Below are 15745 nucleotides of genomic sequence, written 5' to 3'. Positions count from 1 at the left end.
GTGTGACGTTTGCCGTCGTATCAAAGCAGAACATCAAAGGCCTGCTGGAACTCTGCAACCTATCTCTATTCCTGAATGGAAATGGGACCATGTTGAGATGGACTTCGTCACTGGATTTCCCAAATCACAGAAAGGTAATGATGCTATTCTTGTCGTCATTGACCGGCTTTCCAAAGTTGCACATTTTCTGGCGGTCAAAGAAACAATCACTGCTAGTCAGCTGGCAACGCTCTATATGTCTAGGATTGTTTCACTCCACGGTATTCCATTGGTTATCAGCTCAGACCGTGGTAGCTTATTCACTTCAAGATTCTGGGCAAGTTTCCAAGAAGCCATGGGAACTCATCTGTCATTCAGTACTGCGTTTCATCCTCAGTCGCAAGGGCAAGTCGAACGCGTCAACCAAGTTCTCGAAGATATGCTTCGAGCTTGTGTTATTTCCTTCGCCAAGAAATGGGAGGAATCTCTCCCGTATGCTGAGTTCTCTTATAATAATAGCTATCAAGCTAGTCTGAAGATGGCCCCCCTTCGAAGTGTTATATGGACGAAAGTGCCGAACCCCTCTGAACTGGTCAGAAACTGGGGAACGTCCACTCTTTGGTCCGGATATTATCCAACATGCCGAAGAACAAGTCCGCATTATTCGCGAGAATCTCAAGACTGCTCAGTCACGTCAGAAGAGTCAGTATAACCGTCATCATAAAGACATGGTCTATCAACCTGGCGAAAAGGCTTATCTTCGAGTCACACCAATGAAGGGTGCTCACCGCTTCGGAATCAAGGGCAAACTAACTCCTCGCTATATTGGCCCATTCACTATTCTCGAAAGGCGTGGAAAGGTGGCATACCAACTGGAACTACCGCCGAACCTTTCTCAGGTACACGATGTGTTCCATGTGTCACAGCTCCGCCGTTGCTTCAAGGACCCAATCCGAGCTGTGGATCATGAAGTGCTCGAATTGCAGCAAGACCTCTCCTATAAGGAGCATTCGGTCCGCATTCTCGACCAAGCTGAACGCCGCACACGTCAGAAAGCGATCAAGTTTCTCAAAGTCCAGTGGTCGCACCATTCTGAAGATGAGGCCACTTGGGAACGAGAGGATCGTCTGCGCTAAGAATACCCCGCACTGTTTCCTTCTACCTCCTAAATCTCGGGACGAGATTTCTTTTAGTGGAGGAGATTTGTAACGCCCGGATAATCATGCTACAGTAGTCTCACGTTAATGATGGCACGTCACCTCTGTCACTGAAATTAATCTCGGGTTAATTCAAAACCGTTTCAAATTTAAATCCTAAATAAGTCAAACGACAAAAGTTTTCAAATATTATAATAAAAATGTTCGGGCCATGTCAATTATTGCATCGGTAATTATGGTGAAGTAATCACATTTTTATAAAATGCCTAAATGCTTTTAAATGAATTAAAACAGAAAAGAAAATAAATAAATAAAGAGAAAACAGAACAAAAAGAAAAAAGAACACAAACAAGAAAAGGAACCCCCCCTTCCCCCACTGGACCCTGGCCCAACTGGGCCGACCCCAGGCCCAGCCGGCCTGGCCCACCTCGCTCGACCATGCCCTCCCCTTCCCTGTTCCCCCGACCGGGGTCGGAACAGGGCAGGTCCCCGCCGCACCCCCTCGCCGGCGACGGGGGAGGATAAGGCCGCCCCGACGCCTCGGCCTCCGCCCATCCCTCCCACTTGCCCCTCTCGCTCGCCTCTGCGCCTCCCCTCCCCCAGATCCACCTCTCCCCTCACCCTCTCCTTCGTTCTGGAGAGGAGACCGACGCGGTCGCCGCCGTTCTCCGTCGTTCACGCGACCACCGTGCTTTTCTCGCGACCTCGACGTGTCCACGAGCTCCGCCACGTCGAGCCCGTCCTCCCCGACCACTTGCTCGAGCCGGGACCCCCTACATCACCCCCAACGCCGTCGCCTTCTTCCTCGGGTCGCCGCCGTCTTCTTCGACTCCGGCGACTGCTGCTGCTACTAAGCCTCCCACGGGCCTTTCTTGCGCCGCGCGGTGAGCCCCTCATCCTCTCCCCTCGCTCTCCTGGCCTCTTGAGCTCTCGTAGCCGCCGCTCTGCTTGCGTCTGAACGCGTCGCCGCGGAGCTCGCCGCCGGCAAGGCTCCGGTGACCTTTTGGTCACGGGCTCAAGCCCGTTGCACTCCCCACAGCGCGTAGATACTCCCCAGCCCCTCCGTTTGCTCGATAGCACGCCGTAGCTCCGTTTTCGTCGAGCACCCGTGCACGCCGCCACCTCCGCCACTCGCCGGCGCCGATTCCGGCCAAGTCCGGCGAAGCTACGGCCACCACTGGATGCGGCGCTGCGAGCTCGTTCGAATGAGACTAGCCCCGCTCCTTCCCGAGCCCCGTAGGCGAAATCCGGCGAGATCCGAGCCGCGCCGCCGCGTTTGGCGTCGCCGGCGTTGAGCCGCCGGCCGCGCTGAGCTGGCACACCTGGGGCCACCCCCTAGGTCGCTGCCAGTGGGCCCTGGTGGCCCAGTTGACTGGGTTGACCCCAGTCAACTGCTGACTGGGCAGGCCCCAGCCACTGACATGCGGGCCCCGCCGCATAATTAACAAAAAAAATGTTTTTATAAATAAAACTAATTAATTAATCTAAATAGGCACTGACAGGTGGGGCCTACCTGCTAATAACCTTGTTTAAGTTAATTATAAAACTCTGTTAGTGCCCTGTCAATGACATGTGGGTCCCACTGGACCCACCTGTCTGGTTTGACTGGTCAGCCGACCTGTTGACCTGCTGACGTCAGCATTACCTCATGCTGACGTCATAATTCATTTTTGCTTAATTCAAATAATTCCAGAAATTCAAATAATCTTTGAAAATTCATATCTTTTAAACCGTAACTCGGATGAAAATGTTTTCTACATGAAAGTTGCTCAGAACGACGAGACGAATCCTGATACGCAGTCCGTTCGTCCACCACACCTCCCTAACCTATCGAACTCGCAACTTTCCCCCTCCGGTCCATCTGTCCGAAAACGCAAAACATCGGGAATACTTTCCCGGATGTCCCCCCCCTTCGCCGGTACCACCTACTGTCGCGTTAGGACACACCTCGCACTGCTCATTGTCATGTCACGCATCGTCATGTTTATGTTTGCATTGTATTTACTGTTTCTTCCCCCTCTTCTCTCCGGTAGACTACGAGACCGACACTGCTGCTGCCCAGTTCGACTACGGAGTTGACGACCCCTCCTACTTACCAGAGCAACCAGGCAAGCCCCCCCCCCTTGATCACCAGATATCGCCTATTCTTCTCTATACTGCTTGCATTAGAGGAGTGTAGCATGTTACTGCTTTTCGATATCCTATCCTGATGCATAGCCTATCCTTGCTACTACTGTTGTTACCTTTACCTGCAATCCTACATGCTTAGTATAGGATGCTAGTTTTCCATCAGTGGCCCTACATTCTTGTCCGTCTGCTGTGCTATACTATCGGGCCGTGATCACCTGGGCGGTGATCACGGGTATATACTTATATACTATATACATGACACATGTGATGACTAAAGTCGGGTCGGCTCGTAGGAGTACCCGCGAGTGGATCTTTGTGGCGGAGCGACAGGGCAGGTTGAGACCGCCTAGGTGAGAGGTGGGCCTGGCCCTGGTCGGCGTTCGCGGTTACTTAACACGCTTAACGAGATCTTGGTATTTGATCTGAGTCTGGCCATTTGGTCTATACGCACTAACCATCTACGTGGGGAGTAGTTATGGGTATCCCGACGTCGTGGTATCAGCCGAAGCTCTTTTGACGTCAACAACTGAGTGGCGCGCGCCGCATTGGACCGTAAGCTCGCGCTTGTATTAAGGGGGCTAGGTCTGCTTCCGGCCGCGTACGCAACGTGCAGGTGTGCATAGGGCGATGGGCCCAGACCCCTGCGCGCATAGGTTTAGACCGGCGTGCTGACCTCTCTGTTGAGCCTAGGTGGGGCTGCGACGTGTTGATCTTACGAGGCCGGGCATGACCCAGAAAAGTGTGTCCGGCCAAATGGGATCGAGCGTGTTGGGTTATGTGGTGCACCCCTGCAGGGAAGTTTATCTATTCGAATAGCCGTGTCCCTCGGTAAAAGGACGACCCGGAGTTGTACCTTGACCTTATGACAACTAGAACTGGATACTGAATAAAATACACCCTTCCAAGTGCCAGATACAACCCGGTGATCGCTCTCTAACAGGGCGACGAGGAGGGGATCGCCGGGTAGGATTATGCTATGCAATGCTACTTGGAGGACTTCAATCTACTCTCTTCTACATGCTACAAGATGGAGATGGCCAGAAGCGTAGTCTTCGACAGGACTAGCTATCCCCCTTTTATTCTGGCATTCTGCAGTACAGTCCATTGATATGCCCCTTTACACATATACCCATGCATATGTAGTATAGCTCCTTGCTTGCGAGTACTTTGGATGAGTACTCACGGTTGCTTCTCTCCCTCTTTTCCCCCTTTCCTTTCTATCTGGTTGTCGCAACCAGATGTTGGAGTCCAGGAGCCAGACGCCACCGTCGACGACGACACCTACGACACTGGAGGTGCCTACTACTACGTGCAGGCCGCTGACGACGACCAGGAGTAGTTAGGAGGATCCCAGGCAGGAGGCCTGCGCCTTGTTCGATCTGTATCCCAGTTTGTGCTAGCCTTCTTAAGGCAAACTTGTTTAACTTATGTCTGTACTCAGATATTGTTGCTTCCGCTGACTCGTCTGTGATCGAGCACTTGTATTCGAGCCCTCGAGGCCCCTGGCTTGTATTATGATGCTTGTATGACTTATTTATGTTGTAGAGTTGTGTTGTGATATTTTCCCGTGAGTCCCTGATCTTGATCGTACACATTTGCGTGCATGATTAGTGTACGGTCAAATCGGGGGCGTCACACGTCGAGAGCCACCTTGGCACGCAGCACCACGGCCGCCGGCCGAAGGGCAACGCCGCCAGCCACCACCGCCCGAGCAGGGGGGCCGCGCGCGGGGAAAGGCTGGCGGCGGCGGGAGGAGGGAGGAGCGAGGGGGGGAGCGCTGGAGGGGAATGGGGAAGGAGCCCACGGACGCCTCGCTCTCGGAGGCGACACGGGGGGGGGGGGGGGTAACGGGGGAGGGAGGAGGGAGGGAGGGATTGAGGAGGGGGAGAGAGGGTTAGCGGCGGCGGGCTCCGGCGGCAGCGCGAGGAACCCTAGAAGGAAACTCCGTAGGGCGTGCTCCTGGACGGCTCGATCTGCCACTATTGTAAAAGCTCACCGCACCAACAACCTCATCATGGTTATTCACTTGTTCCAGTTGAGAAATTGGAAAGGAAAGGAGCCTTGGCAGCTCACCACCACGGCACCACCAGATTTTCCTAGTACGTAAAGTCGTTTGCGTTAACTCAAGCACATGTGACATGCCCATCCTCCTTGGAGCAAGTACCACAATGTGCCCTTCTTTTAGAGCTGGTAGCATTGGCAGCACCGGCAATGGATGCAATCTTTAATGGAAGAGAACCAACCCTATGTATGTGGATGCAAACGGAGATTCAATGAGGACTTGAAGCTTTTGTAAACTTTTACAATTGATCCAGATCTTTTTACTGCGTTTTTTATTGTGATCGCACAAGGCGGCCAGATTTTTATTTGTGAGACGTTGTCTGGATTGGCCAGCTAAGTAGAAGTCTTTTTGTTGCGACTGCAGCAGAGGCCTTGTTTCAAAGGAAAAGGAGGAAGAAGAAACGGTGCAACGGATCGCAACAAGGCAAAAGTTGCAAAGTGGGTGACACTAGTCTTGTTGCAAAGGCTGCAGAGATCGGACGGCTGTTCGGTGCTCCATCCAACAGCATGGAGGGGGCTGATCTTATCGTACCATCGCTTCCCAAGTGGATCTTTCAAAAAAAAAAAAAAATCAACGGCAGCATGTCAACCTGGCTAGTGTATGCAGCACCGACTGGTGCCCGTGCAGCTGAGAGCCCCAGGCCACACCTCCGAGGTAAACCGTGGTTGGCCGCGCGGTGGACACACAACGCAGGGGCGCACGGACCGCGACATGTTCGTCGCCGCCAGGCTCGAGGCTCGTACCTCCGCTATCCGCGCCATCCCATGATCCCACCCCACCCTCCACGCCACCACATGCCGCGGCGCGTCACATGCCCGACCCCCGGAGGAAGACCCCGCCACGTGACGCTCGCCGACAGGCGTGAACTGGCCGCCATTAATCATTCCGGCCGGCCACGCCTCGTCACCCCTTCCTTCCTTCTCCCCCTAGACCGTCCGTCAGCTGGTCCTTGGGGAAGGACACCGTGGCCCACGCGGCGTTATCACCGGCGCCCGGCCGTGTCACGCCGTGTCAGCCACTGGAACACTCCAGCACGTCCGTGCCGCCAGCCTCGACCACGCGCGCGCTCCGCCAGAAAAGATGCCCTCCGGCAATTATTAGGACGCGCCCACAAATACTGCTTGAAGAGCGTGCCGCTGCTCTGGCATTGCTAGCGAGTAGCGAGTTACCAGTGGCCAGAGGGTGGGTGTGAACAGCGAGCAAGAGTGTGCCACTCCGTCGTGCGAGCGCCGAGCGGGGTTTGTCGGTCGGCCGCGAGATGGCCGCGAGGTCCGCGGTGCTGCTGCTGCTCGCGCTGGTGGCGGCGGCGTGCCATGGCGTGGGAGCCGCGGGCGCGGGGGCGTCGCCGCGCCGGCCCAACTGGCTGGGCGGGCTGAGCAGGGCGTCCTTCCCCAAGGGCTTCGTCTTCGGGACGGCCACGTCGGCGTACCAGGTCGAGGGCATGGCCGCCGGCGGCGGCCGCGGGCCTTCCATCTGGGACGCGTTCGCCCACGTCCCAGGTGAGATACGCTCGTCTCTCTCAGTTTCGTCTCGTCTCGTCTGTCTCTTGCTTAGCACCGGCGAGTTACCAGTGGCCAGTGGCCAGTGAGTTGCTTTTTTTTAGGGGTGGCCAGTGAGTTGCTTAGCACTACTCCGTAGTTCCGATGTATTTTCCGACAAGGATTTGAACATTTGCCAAGGGTAAAACCAGTTAATAGGCGACTAAACACTCGATGTAGAATTTTGAACTGAGATCCAAAGTGCATTGTTCTTCTTCGACCTCATCCATGCACACTGACATTTTTCTTATTTATGTTGCAATGAGCAGGAAATATTGCGGGCAATCAAAATGCAGATGTTACTACGGATCAGTATCATCGCTACAAGGTACTACCACATCCGGAGCAAACAGAGGCGCATCTTTTAGTGTTGGAAATCATAATAACCTCCATGTTAGAAATTAGTTGAAATATGAGTTTTACTGCTCCTCTGGGTTCTTTACCGCACTGCAAAAAAAGTAGATACCATATCTTGTTCAATATAGAAGCTCATGGGGGGCAATGTCTATCTTCTTTTAATTTGGTCAGTGAAGCGATGGCTGACCAAGCTTTCTACAAGTGAAATATCTGTACCCATTTCAAAATAACACTGCAGAGATCACATTTGACAAAAAATGAGCTGATTGACATCTCCCGGCACAGTACTAACTGTAAACGCTACAAAATTACAACTGCATATATCACAGTTCACAAAAGTTGACATCCCAGCGCAGTACTAATTGTTGACATTCACACTACAACTATCAGAGAAAGAACTCCCAGGGCCTTACGATGTGTTCTTTTATGTTGGCACAGGAAGATGTTAACCTCATGAAAGGATTAAATTTCGATGCCTACCGGTTTTCTATCTCATGGTCCAGAATCTTCCCAGGTACTCCGAGTTTGGCTGGAACCGTAGCATGCTAATACATAACTCCAATATTATACTGAATGAAACACAAGAGTTACCACCCTTATTCATCTTTGACTTGCGCAGATGGTGACGGAAAAGTTAACCAAGAAGGCGTCGCGTATTACAATAATCTGATAAACTACCTTCTTCAGAAAGGTATAGCATATAACTAATCATCTATTTCCATTTTTGCGCGGAACTAACCATCTGCTTCAACCTGTGAAACCTCCATGGGAACCTGAATACATTAATATCTGAATGCTTCCATGAAAACTGAGCAGGCATTACTCCTTATATTAATCTTTACCACTACGATCTCCCTCTTGCACTTGAGAAGAAGTATGGAGGCTGGTTAAATGCAAAGACGGTGTAAGTCAAACTAATATTCTAGTAGCTTTCTATGTACTCATGTGCTACATTTACCTTCTCACCTTGGAGTTACTGTATACTTGTAGTTCGGAATTAGAAGCTACTCCCTCCGTCCCATAATATAAGAGTGTTTTTGACACTACACTAGTGTCAAAAACGCTCTTATATTGTGGGAGGGAGGGAGTAGCATATATACCTGAGAAAGCAAAAATGGTTTAGACAAATTACCAGTTACTCTGTGACTCTGTGTACAGTAATTGTCTAAAGTGACTTTGCGTATTGAGCATGAACATTATGCCTGTGGAAGTTTTTGTATGTTTACCCGAAAGTAAAATGCACAACATACAGGCACTATATGTTTTTCTAGATAAATACAGCATGCTATACAGTTTGTACCTCTGATATGAAAGGTTGAACAATGAGCAATGCATGACTATCTTCATAATATTTGTTCTGTAGGGGACTATTTGCAGACTACGCTGACTTTTGTTTTAAGACCTTTGGCGATCGTGTAAAGCACTGGTTTACATTCAACGAACCAAGGATAGTTGCGCTTCTTGGTTACGATGTAGGGTCGAATCCTCCTCAAAGGTGCAGCAAATGCGCTGCCGGTGGCAACTCAGCAACAGAACCTTACATCGTTGCTCACAATTTTCTCTTAGCACATGGTTATGCAGTTGCAAGATACCGGAATAAGTATCAGGTATTTTTCTACTTGAATTATAAGAGTAAATCATACTAGGCTCAGCTTTCAGGAGTGTAGTTTGAATTATTTTTTCTTACTACATGTATTAGTATTATTTCCCTAACCCGTAAGTGACAAGAAATCTTGAGATATCAGATATGTATGATTTGTGGTGAACATCATTCTGTCTAGACTGATGATAGAATAGTATCTGAATATTTGTTTTTAAAAATGCAGGCAGCTCAGAAGGGGAAGGTTGGAATAGTTCTGGACTTCAACTGGTACGAGGCTCTTACCAACTCAACTGAAGACCAAGCAGCAGCTCAAAGAGCCAGGGACTTCCATGTTGGCTGGTAGGCCATACTAGTATCCTCTGACAAAGCATTTCAGATAGATAAACAAAATATATACCAATGCTTATACCATCAAACGTTGCATTGGATGCAGGTTTGTCGACCCGCTAATAAACGGGCATTACCCACAGATAATGCAAGACCTTGTGAAAGAGAGGTTGCCCAGGTTCACTCCCAGTGAAGCTAAATTGGTCAAGGGCTCAGCAGACTACATTGGGATCAACCAGTACACGGCCAGCCTCATGAAGGGGCAGAAGTTGACGCAGCAGACGCCGACCAGCTACTCAGCCGATTGGCAGGTTACCTATGCCTGTGAGTTTCTTGTCTCAAGCTCTAGGTTTTACATCATCGCATTCCGATGAATATTGTCGGTTCACCCTTTTAATCATCGCCGAAATCTTTGCAGTTGAGAGAAATGGCAAACCGATTGGACCAAAGGTGTGTGTGTAGCTCTTAGCTGCAACCTTTTTCAGCTCTATTTTCTCGGACATTATTTGCACCGTTGTGTTCAAAATTAACATGATCAATCCTTGTGAACTCTTGTAGGCGAATTCTAACTGGCTTTACATCGTCCCGTCGGGGATGTACGGATGCGTGCACTACCTCAGCCAGAAGTATGGAAACCCAGCTATTGTCATAACGGAAAACGGTACTGGATAAATACTTCATCCTTTTTTGAAGCTCCATATCATCTTCCTCGGTTTCATGCCTCTCCTTCATCTTGTCATGCATATACTAACTTTATAATTATCATCATGTTGCCAGGAATGGATCAGCCGGGGGGCCTCACCCGCGACCAGTACTTGCGGGACGCGACGAGGGTCCGGTTCTACCGGAGCTACCTCAGCGAGCTGAAGAAGGCCATCGACGGCGGCGCCAACGTCCTCGGCTACTTCGCGTGGTCTCTCCTCGACAACTTCGAGTGGATCTCCGGCTACTCATCCAAGTTCGGCATCGTGTACGTCGACTTCAACAGCCCCACCCTGGATCGGCACCCCAAGGCGTCGGCCTACTGGTTCAGAGACCTGCTCCAGCACTGATATATATGGAGTGCCTCTGAATTACCCAACCATCCTGATGTTGTCATCATCTTGCTGAGTTTATGCCTACTGTTGTTCGAATGGAACCATAATTCAGACTTCAGAGCATGCTTTGCTCTACCAAATGAGAATAAAAGTTGGCATGATATTTGAGTGTTGCATTTCATGTGTTCTTGGTCGATCGGCAAATTTAGCCAGGTGAGCAAACACCCCAAAATTAGGCAGTGCAGCTCTTGCCTCCTAGAGGAAAAAACGAGCTCATTCGTCTCTGTCCGCTGCCTAAGTTTGCCTTCCTCCGCTGTGGCCTCCCTCAGCCCAAGGAAGGATCACGGCGAAACATGCATGAGCGAGGCGCGCGCCACTTTGCATGCCAGCCTCGACCGCACACGTACGCGCAGCCCCATCTCCACGGTCCTAAGTTCCGCCGGCGCGCCACCGCCGTCGCAGCATCATCGTCGTTGTCGTCGCCGTCATGGCCGCGGGGCCGGTCAAGATCGTGGTCCTCGCCGTCTTGATTGCCGCGGTGGTGGCGACCAGCTACTTCCTCCGGTACCGGTGCCCCCGCCTGCCGTCCCCGTTCCTGCCGGGCGCCGCGCCGAAGCTGCTGATCGTGGTGACCAACGAGCAGCAGGTGGGCGAGGAGCTGGACATGGCGGACGGCAACGTGCAGCTGCTGTGCCACGGCTACAGCGAGCACAACCTGAGCGCGCCGGTCTGGTCGGAGCGGGCGGAGATCCCCAGCGCGGAGGAGGCGCGCATGTCGATCCCGGCGGTGCGCGGCGACGAGGTGTTCGAGGTGCTCTGCTCCTACCGCGGCGCCAACCTGTGCTGGGCGCACGGCGTGCGCATCTTCTGGAACCCCGGCCACGACCTGCTCCTCTGCAGGGAGGACGGCGGCGGGTGCAAGGTCAGGTTCCGGGAGGACGGCGGCGTCGAGAAGCAGTACGGGACGCTGGGCAGCAACCACGGGATGGAGACGCAGCCGCCGATGTTCCTCGGCTTCGCGCCGGACTTCGACAACGCCAGGGACGGCGGCTGCGCCTCCTCCAGCTGCGTCGGCAGGACCGTCAACAGGGTCATCGGCGAGGAGAGCTGCTGCGACGACTCCTGCGGCGGGTGGGAGAAGGCAAACCCGAAGATGTCGTCCTCATGATCCTCCATTGTAGAATACCTTCCTGGTCTTTTTTTCCTGTATGTATGATGGTGATGTAGAGTTCCAGCTGATTCCAGTATGATGTAGACTATGCAATGAGATGCTGATTAATAGGAGAACAGACACACTTGAATTTGACATGAAAATAGCTTAGGGTTCCTCTGCCCCCGTCCGCGCTGCCGCTGGTCCGCCTCATCTTCGTTGATCGTCGGGCCATGGAGGCGCGGTGGACCCCGGCCCTTGAGGGATCCTGCTTTGTGTTTTAGGTGTTTTATTTTTGCTCCATGAGGCGAGGCGGCAGCGGCAACTTCGTGAAGGTTGAATAAGGTTGACTGTTGAGAGACGCCCCTTTCGTGAACCCCCGCATCGCTCCTGCGAGCGACGGGGGGAATGTTGGGGAACGTAGTAATTTCAAAAAAATTCCTACGCACACGCAAGATCATGGTGATGCATAGCAACGAGAGGGGAGAGTGTTGTCCACGTACCCTCATAGACCGAAAGCGGAAGCGTTAGCACAACGCGGTTGATGTAGTCGTACGTCTTTACGATCCGACCGATCAAGTACCGAACGCATGGCACCTCCGAGTTCAGCACACGTTCAGCCCGATGACGTCCCTCGAACTCCGATCCAGCCGAGTGTTGAGGGAGAGTTTCGTCAGCACGACGGTGTGGTGACGATGATGATGTTCTACCGACGCAGGGCTTCGCCTAAGCACCGCTACAGTATTATCGAGGTGGACTATGGTGGAGGGGGGCACCGCACACGGCTAAAAGATCAATAGATCAATTGTTGTGTCTTTGGGGTGCCCCCTGCCCCCGTATATAAAGGAGCAAGGGGGGGGGAGAGGCGGCCGGCCAGGAGAGGGGCGCGCCAGGAGGAGTCCTACTCCCACCGGGAGTAGGACTCCCTCCCTTCCTTGTTGGATTAGGAGAAGGGGGGAAAGAGGAGGAGGAGAAGAAGGAAAGGGGGGCGCCGCCCCCCCCCCCCCCTCCTTGTCCAATTCAGACTAGAGGGGGAGGGGGCGCGCGGCCTGCCCTGGCCGCCCCTCCTCTTCTCCACTAAGGCCCATATAGGCCCATTAATCCCCCGGGGGGTTCCGGTAACCCCCGGTACTCCGGTATATATCCGATAACCCCCGGAACCATTCCGGTGTCCGAATATAGTCGTCCAATATATCAATCTTCATGTCTCGACTATTTCGAGACTCCTCGTTATGTCAGTGATCACATCCGGGACTCCGAACAACCTTCGGTACATCAAAACATATAAACTCATAATATAACTGTCATCGAAACTTTAAGCGTGCGGACCCTACGGGTTCGAGAACTATGTAGACATGACCGAGACACGTCTCTGGTCAATAACCAATAGCGGAACCTGGATGCTCATATTGGCTCCCACATATTCTACGAAGATCTTTATCGGTCGGACCGCATAACAACATACGTTGTTCCCTTTGTCATCGGTATGTTATTTGCCCGAGATTCGATCGTCGGTATCTCAATACCTAGTTCAATCTCGTTACCGACAAGTCTCTTTACTCGTTCTGTAATACATCATCCCGCAACTAACTCATTAGTTGCAATGCTTGCAAGGCTTAAGTGATGTGCATTACCGAGTGGGCCCAGAGATACCTCTCCGACAATCGGAGTGACAAATCCTAATCTCGAAATACGCCAACCCAACAAGTACCTTCGGAGACACGTGTAGAGCACCTTTATAATCACCCAGTTACGTTGTGACGTTTGGTAGCACACAAAGTGTTCCTCCGGTAAACGGGAGTTGCATAATCTCATAGTCATAGGAACATGTATAAGTCATGAAGAAAGCAATAGCAGAATACTAAACGATCGTGTGCTAAGCTAACGGAATGGGTCAAGTCAATCACGGCATTCCCCTAATGATGTGATCCCATTAATCAAATGACAACTCATGTCAATGGCTAGGAAACATAACCATCTTTGATCAACGAGCTAGTCAAGTAGAGGCATACTAGTGACACTCTGTTTGTCTATGTATTCACACAAGTATTATGTTTCCGATTAATACAATTCTAGCATGAATAATAAACATTTATCATGATATAAGGAAATAAATAATAACTTTATTATTGCCTCTAGGGCATATTTCCTTCAGTCTCCCACTTGCACTAGAGTCAATAATCTAGATTACACTGTAATGATTCTAACACCCATGTAGCCTTGGTGTTGATCATGTTTTGCTAGTGGAAGAGGCTTAGTCAACGGGTCTGCAACATTCAGATCCGTATGTATCTTGCAAATTTCTATCTCTCCCGCCTGGACTAAATCCCGGATGGAATTGAAGCGTCTCTTGATGTGCTTGGTTCTCTTGTGAAATCTGGATTCCTTCACTAAGGCAATTGCACCAGTATTGTCACAAAAGATTTTCATTGGACCCGATGCACTAGGTATGACACCTAGATCGGATATGAACTCCTTCATCCAGACTCCTTCATTTGCTGCTTCCGAAGCAGCTATGTACTCCGCTTCACACGTAGATCCCGCCACGACGCTTTGTTTAGAACTGCACCAACTGACAGCTCCACCGTTCTGTTGGGGAATGTAGTAATTTCAAAAAAATTCCTACGCACACGCAAGATCATGGTGATGCATAGCAACGAGAGGGGAGAGTGTTGTCCACGTACCCTCGTAGACCAAAAGCGGAAGCGTTAGCACAACGCGGTTGATGTAGTCGTACGTCTTCATGATCCGACCGATAAAGTACCGAACGCACGGCACCTCCGAGTTCAGCACACGTTCAGCCCGATGACGTCCCTCGAACTCCGATTCAGCCGAGTGTTGAGGGAGAGTTTCGTCAGCACGACGGCGTGGTGACGATGATGATGTTCTACCGACGCAGGGCTTCGCCTAAGCACCGCTACAGTATTATCGAGGTGGACTATGGTGGAGGGGGGCACCGCACACGGCTAAAAGATCAAACGATCAATTGTTTTGTCTCTGGGGTGCCCCCTTGCCCCCGTATATAAAGGAGCAAGGGGAGGAGGCGGCCAGCCAGGGAGAGGCGCACCAAGGGGGAGTCCTACTCCCACTAGGAGTAGGACTCCTATTACTAGTAGGAGTAGGAGAGGGGGAAGGAAAGGGAGAGGAGGAGAAGGAGAGGGGGAAGGAAAGGGAGAGGAGGAGAAGGAAAGAGGGGGACGGCCCCCTTTGCCCTAAACCAATTCGGTTTGGGCCTTGGGGGGCGCGCCCCACACTGCCCTTGTTGCCCTCTATTTCCACTAAGGCCCATGTAGGCCCAATAAGCCCCCCAGGGGGGGTTCCGGTAACCCCGGTACTCCGGTAAAATCCCGATTTCACCCGGAACACTTCCGATATCCAAATATAGGCTTCCAATATATCAATATTTATGTCTCGACCATTTCGAGACTCCTCGTCATGTCCGTGATCATATGCGGGACTCCGAACAACCTTCGGTACATCAAAACTCATAAACTCATAACATAACCGTCATCGAAACTTTAAGTGTGCGGACCCTACGGGTTCGAGAACTATGTAGACATGACCGAGACATGTCTCCGGTCAATAACCAATAGCGGAACCTGGATGCTCATATTGGCTCCCACATATTCTACGAAGATCTTTATTGGTCAGACCGCATAACAACATACGTTGTTCCCTTTGTCATCGGTATGTTACTTGCCCGAGATTCGATCGTCGGTATCTCAATACCTAGTTCAATCTCGTTACCGGCAAGTCTCTTTACTTGTTCCATAATACATCATCTCGCAACTAACTCATTAGTTACAATGCTTGCAAGGCTTATAGTGATGTGCATTACCGAGTGGGCCCAGAGATACCTCTCCGACAATCGGAGTGACAAATCCTAATCTCGAAATACGTCAACCCAACAAGTACCTTCGGAGACACCTGTAGAGCACCTTTATAATCACCCAGTTACGTTGTGACATTTGGTAGCACACAAAGTGTTCCTCCGGTAAACGGGAGTTGCATAATCTCATAGTCATAGGAACATGTATAAGTCACGAAGAAAGCAATAGCAACATACTAAACAATCGAGTGCTAAGCTAATGGAATGGGTCAACTCAATCACATCATTCTCCTAATGATGTGATCCCGCTAATCAAATGACAACTCATGTCTATGGCTAGGAAACTCAACCATCTTTGATCAATGAGCTAGTCAAGTAGAGGCATACTAGTGACACTATGTTTTTCTATGTATTCCCACATGTATTATGTTTCCGGTTAATACAATTCTGGCATGAATAATAAACATTTATCATGATATAAGGAAATAAATAATAACTTTATTATTGCCTCTAGGGCATATTTCCTTCAGTCTCCCACTTGCACTAGAGTCAATAATCTAGTTCACATCGCCATGT

General features: G+C 51.0%; 1 protein-coding gene across 1 annotated transcript; it reads left to right on the top strand.

The window, feature by feature from the left end:
- The first annotated feature begins 6189 nt into the window (after nt 1-6189).
- LOC109741565 (beta-glucosidase 7) lies at nt 6190-10366 on the top strand. Its single transcript, XM_020300650.3, has 11 exons — nt 6190-6827; nt 7136-7194; nt 7662-7737; nt 7843-7914; nt 8040-8127; nt 8587-8830; nt 9050-9165; nt 9260-9477; nt 9572-9603; nt 9712-9814; nt 9931-10366. The coding sequence occupies exons 1-11, from the start codon at nt 6587-6589 to the stop codon at nt 10203-10205; spliced, it is 1524 nt and encodes a 507-aa protein (XP_020156239.1). The 5' UTR covers nt 6190-6586; the 3' UTR covers nt 10206-10366.
- The last annotated feature ends 5379 nt before the right edge of the window (nt 10367-15745 follow it).

Source organism: Aegilops tauschii, chromosome 4 (genome assembly GCF_002575655.3).
Source record: "Aegilops tauschii subsp. strangulata cultivar AL8/78 chromosome 4, Aet v6.0, whole genome shotgun sequence".
Taxonomy (NCBI): domain Eukaryota; kingdom Viridiplantae; phylum Streptophyta; class Magnoliopsida; order Poales; family Poaceae; genus Aegilops; species Aegilops tauschii.
Note: the sequence above shows the minus strand (reverse complement) of the source record. Positions and strands in the feature narration are given on the sequence as shown.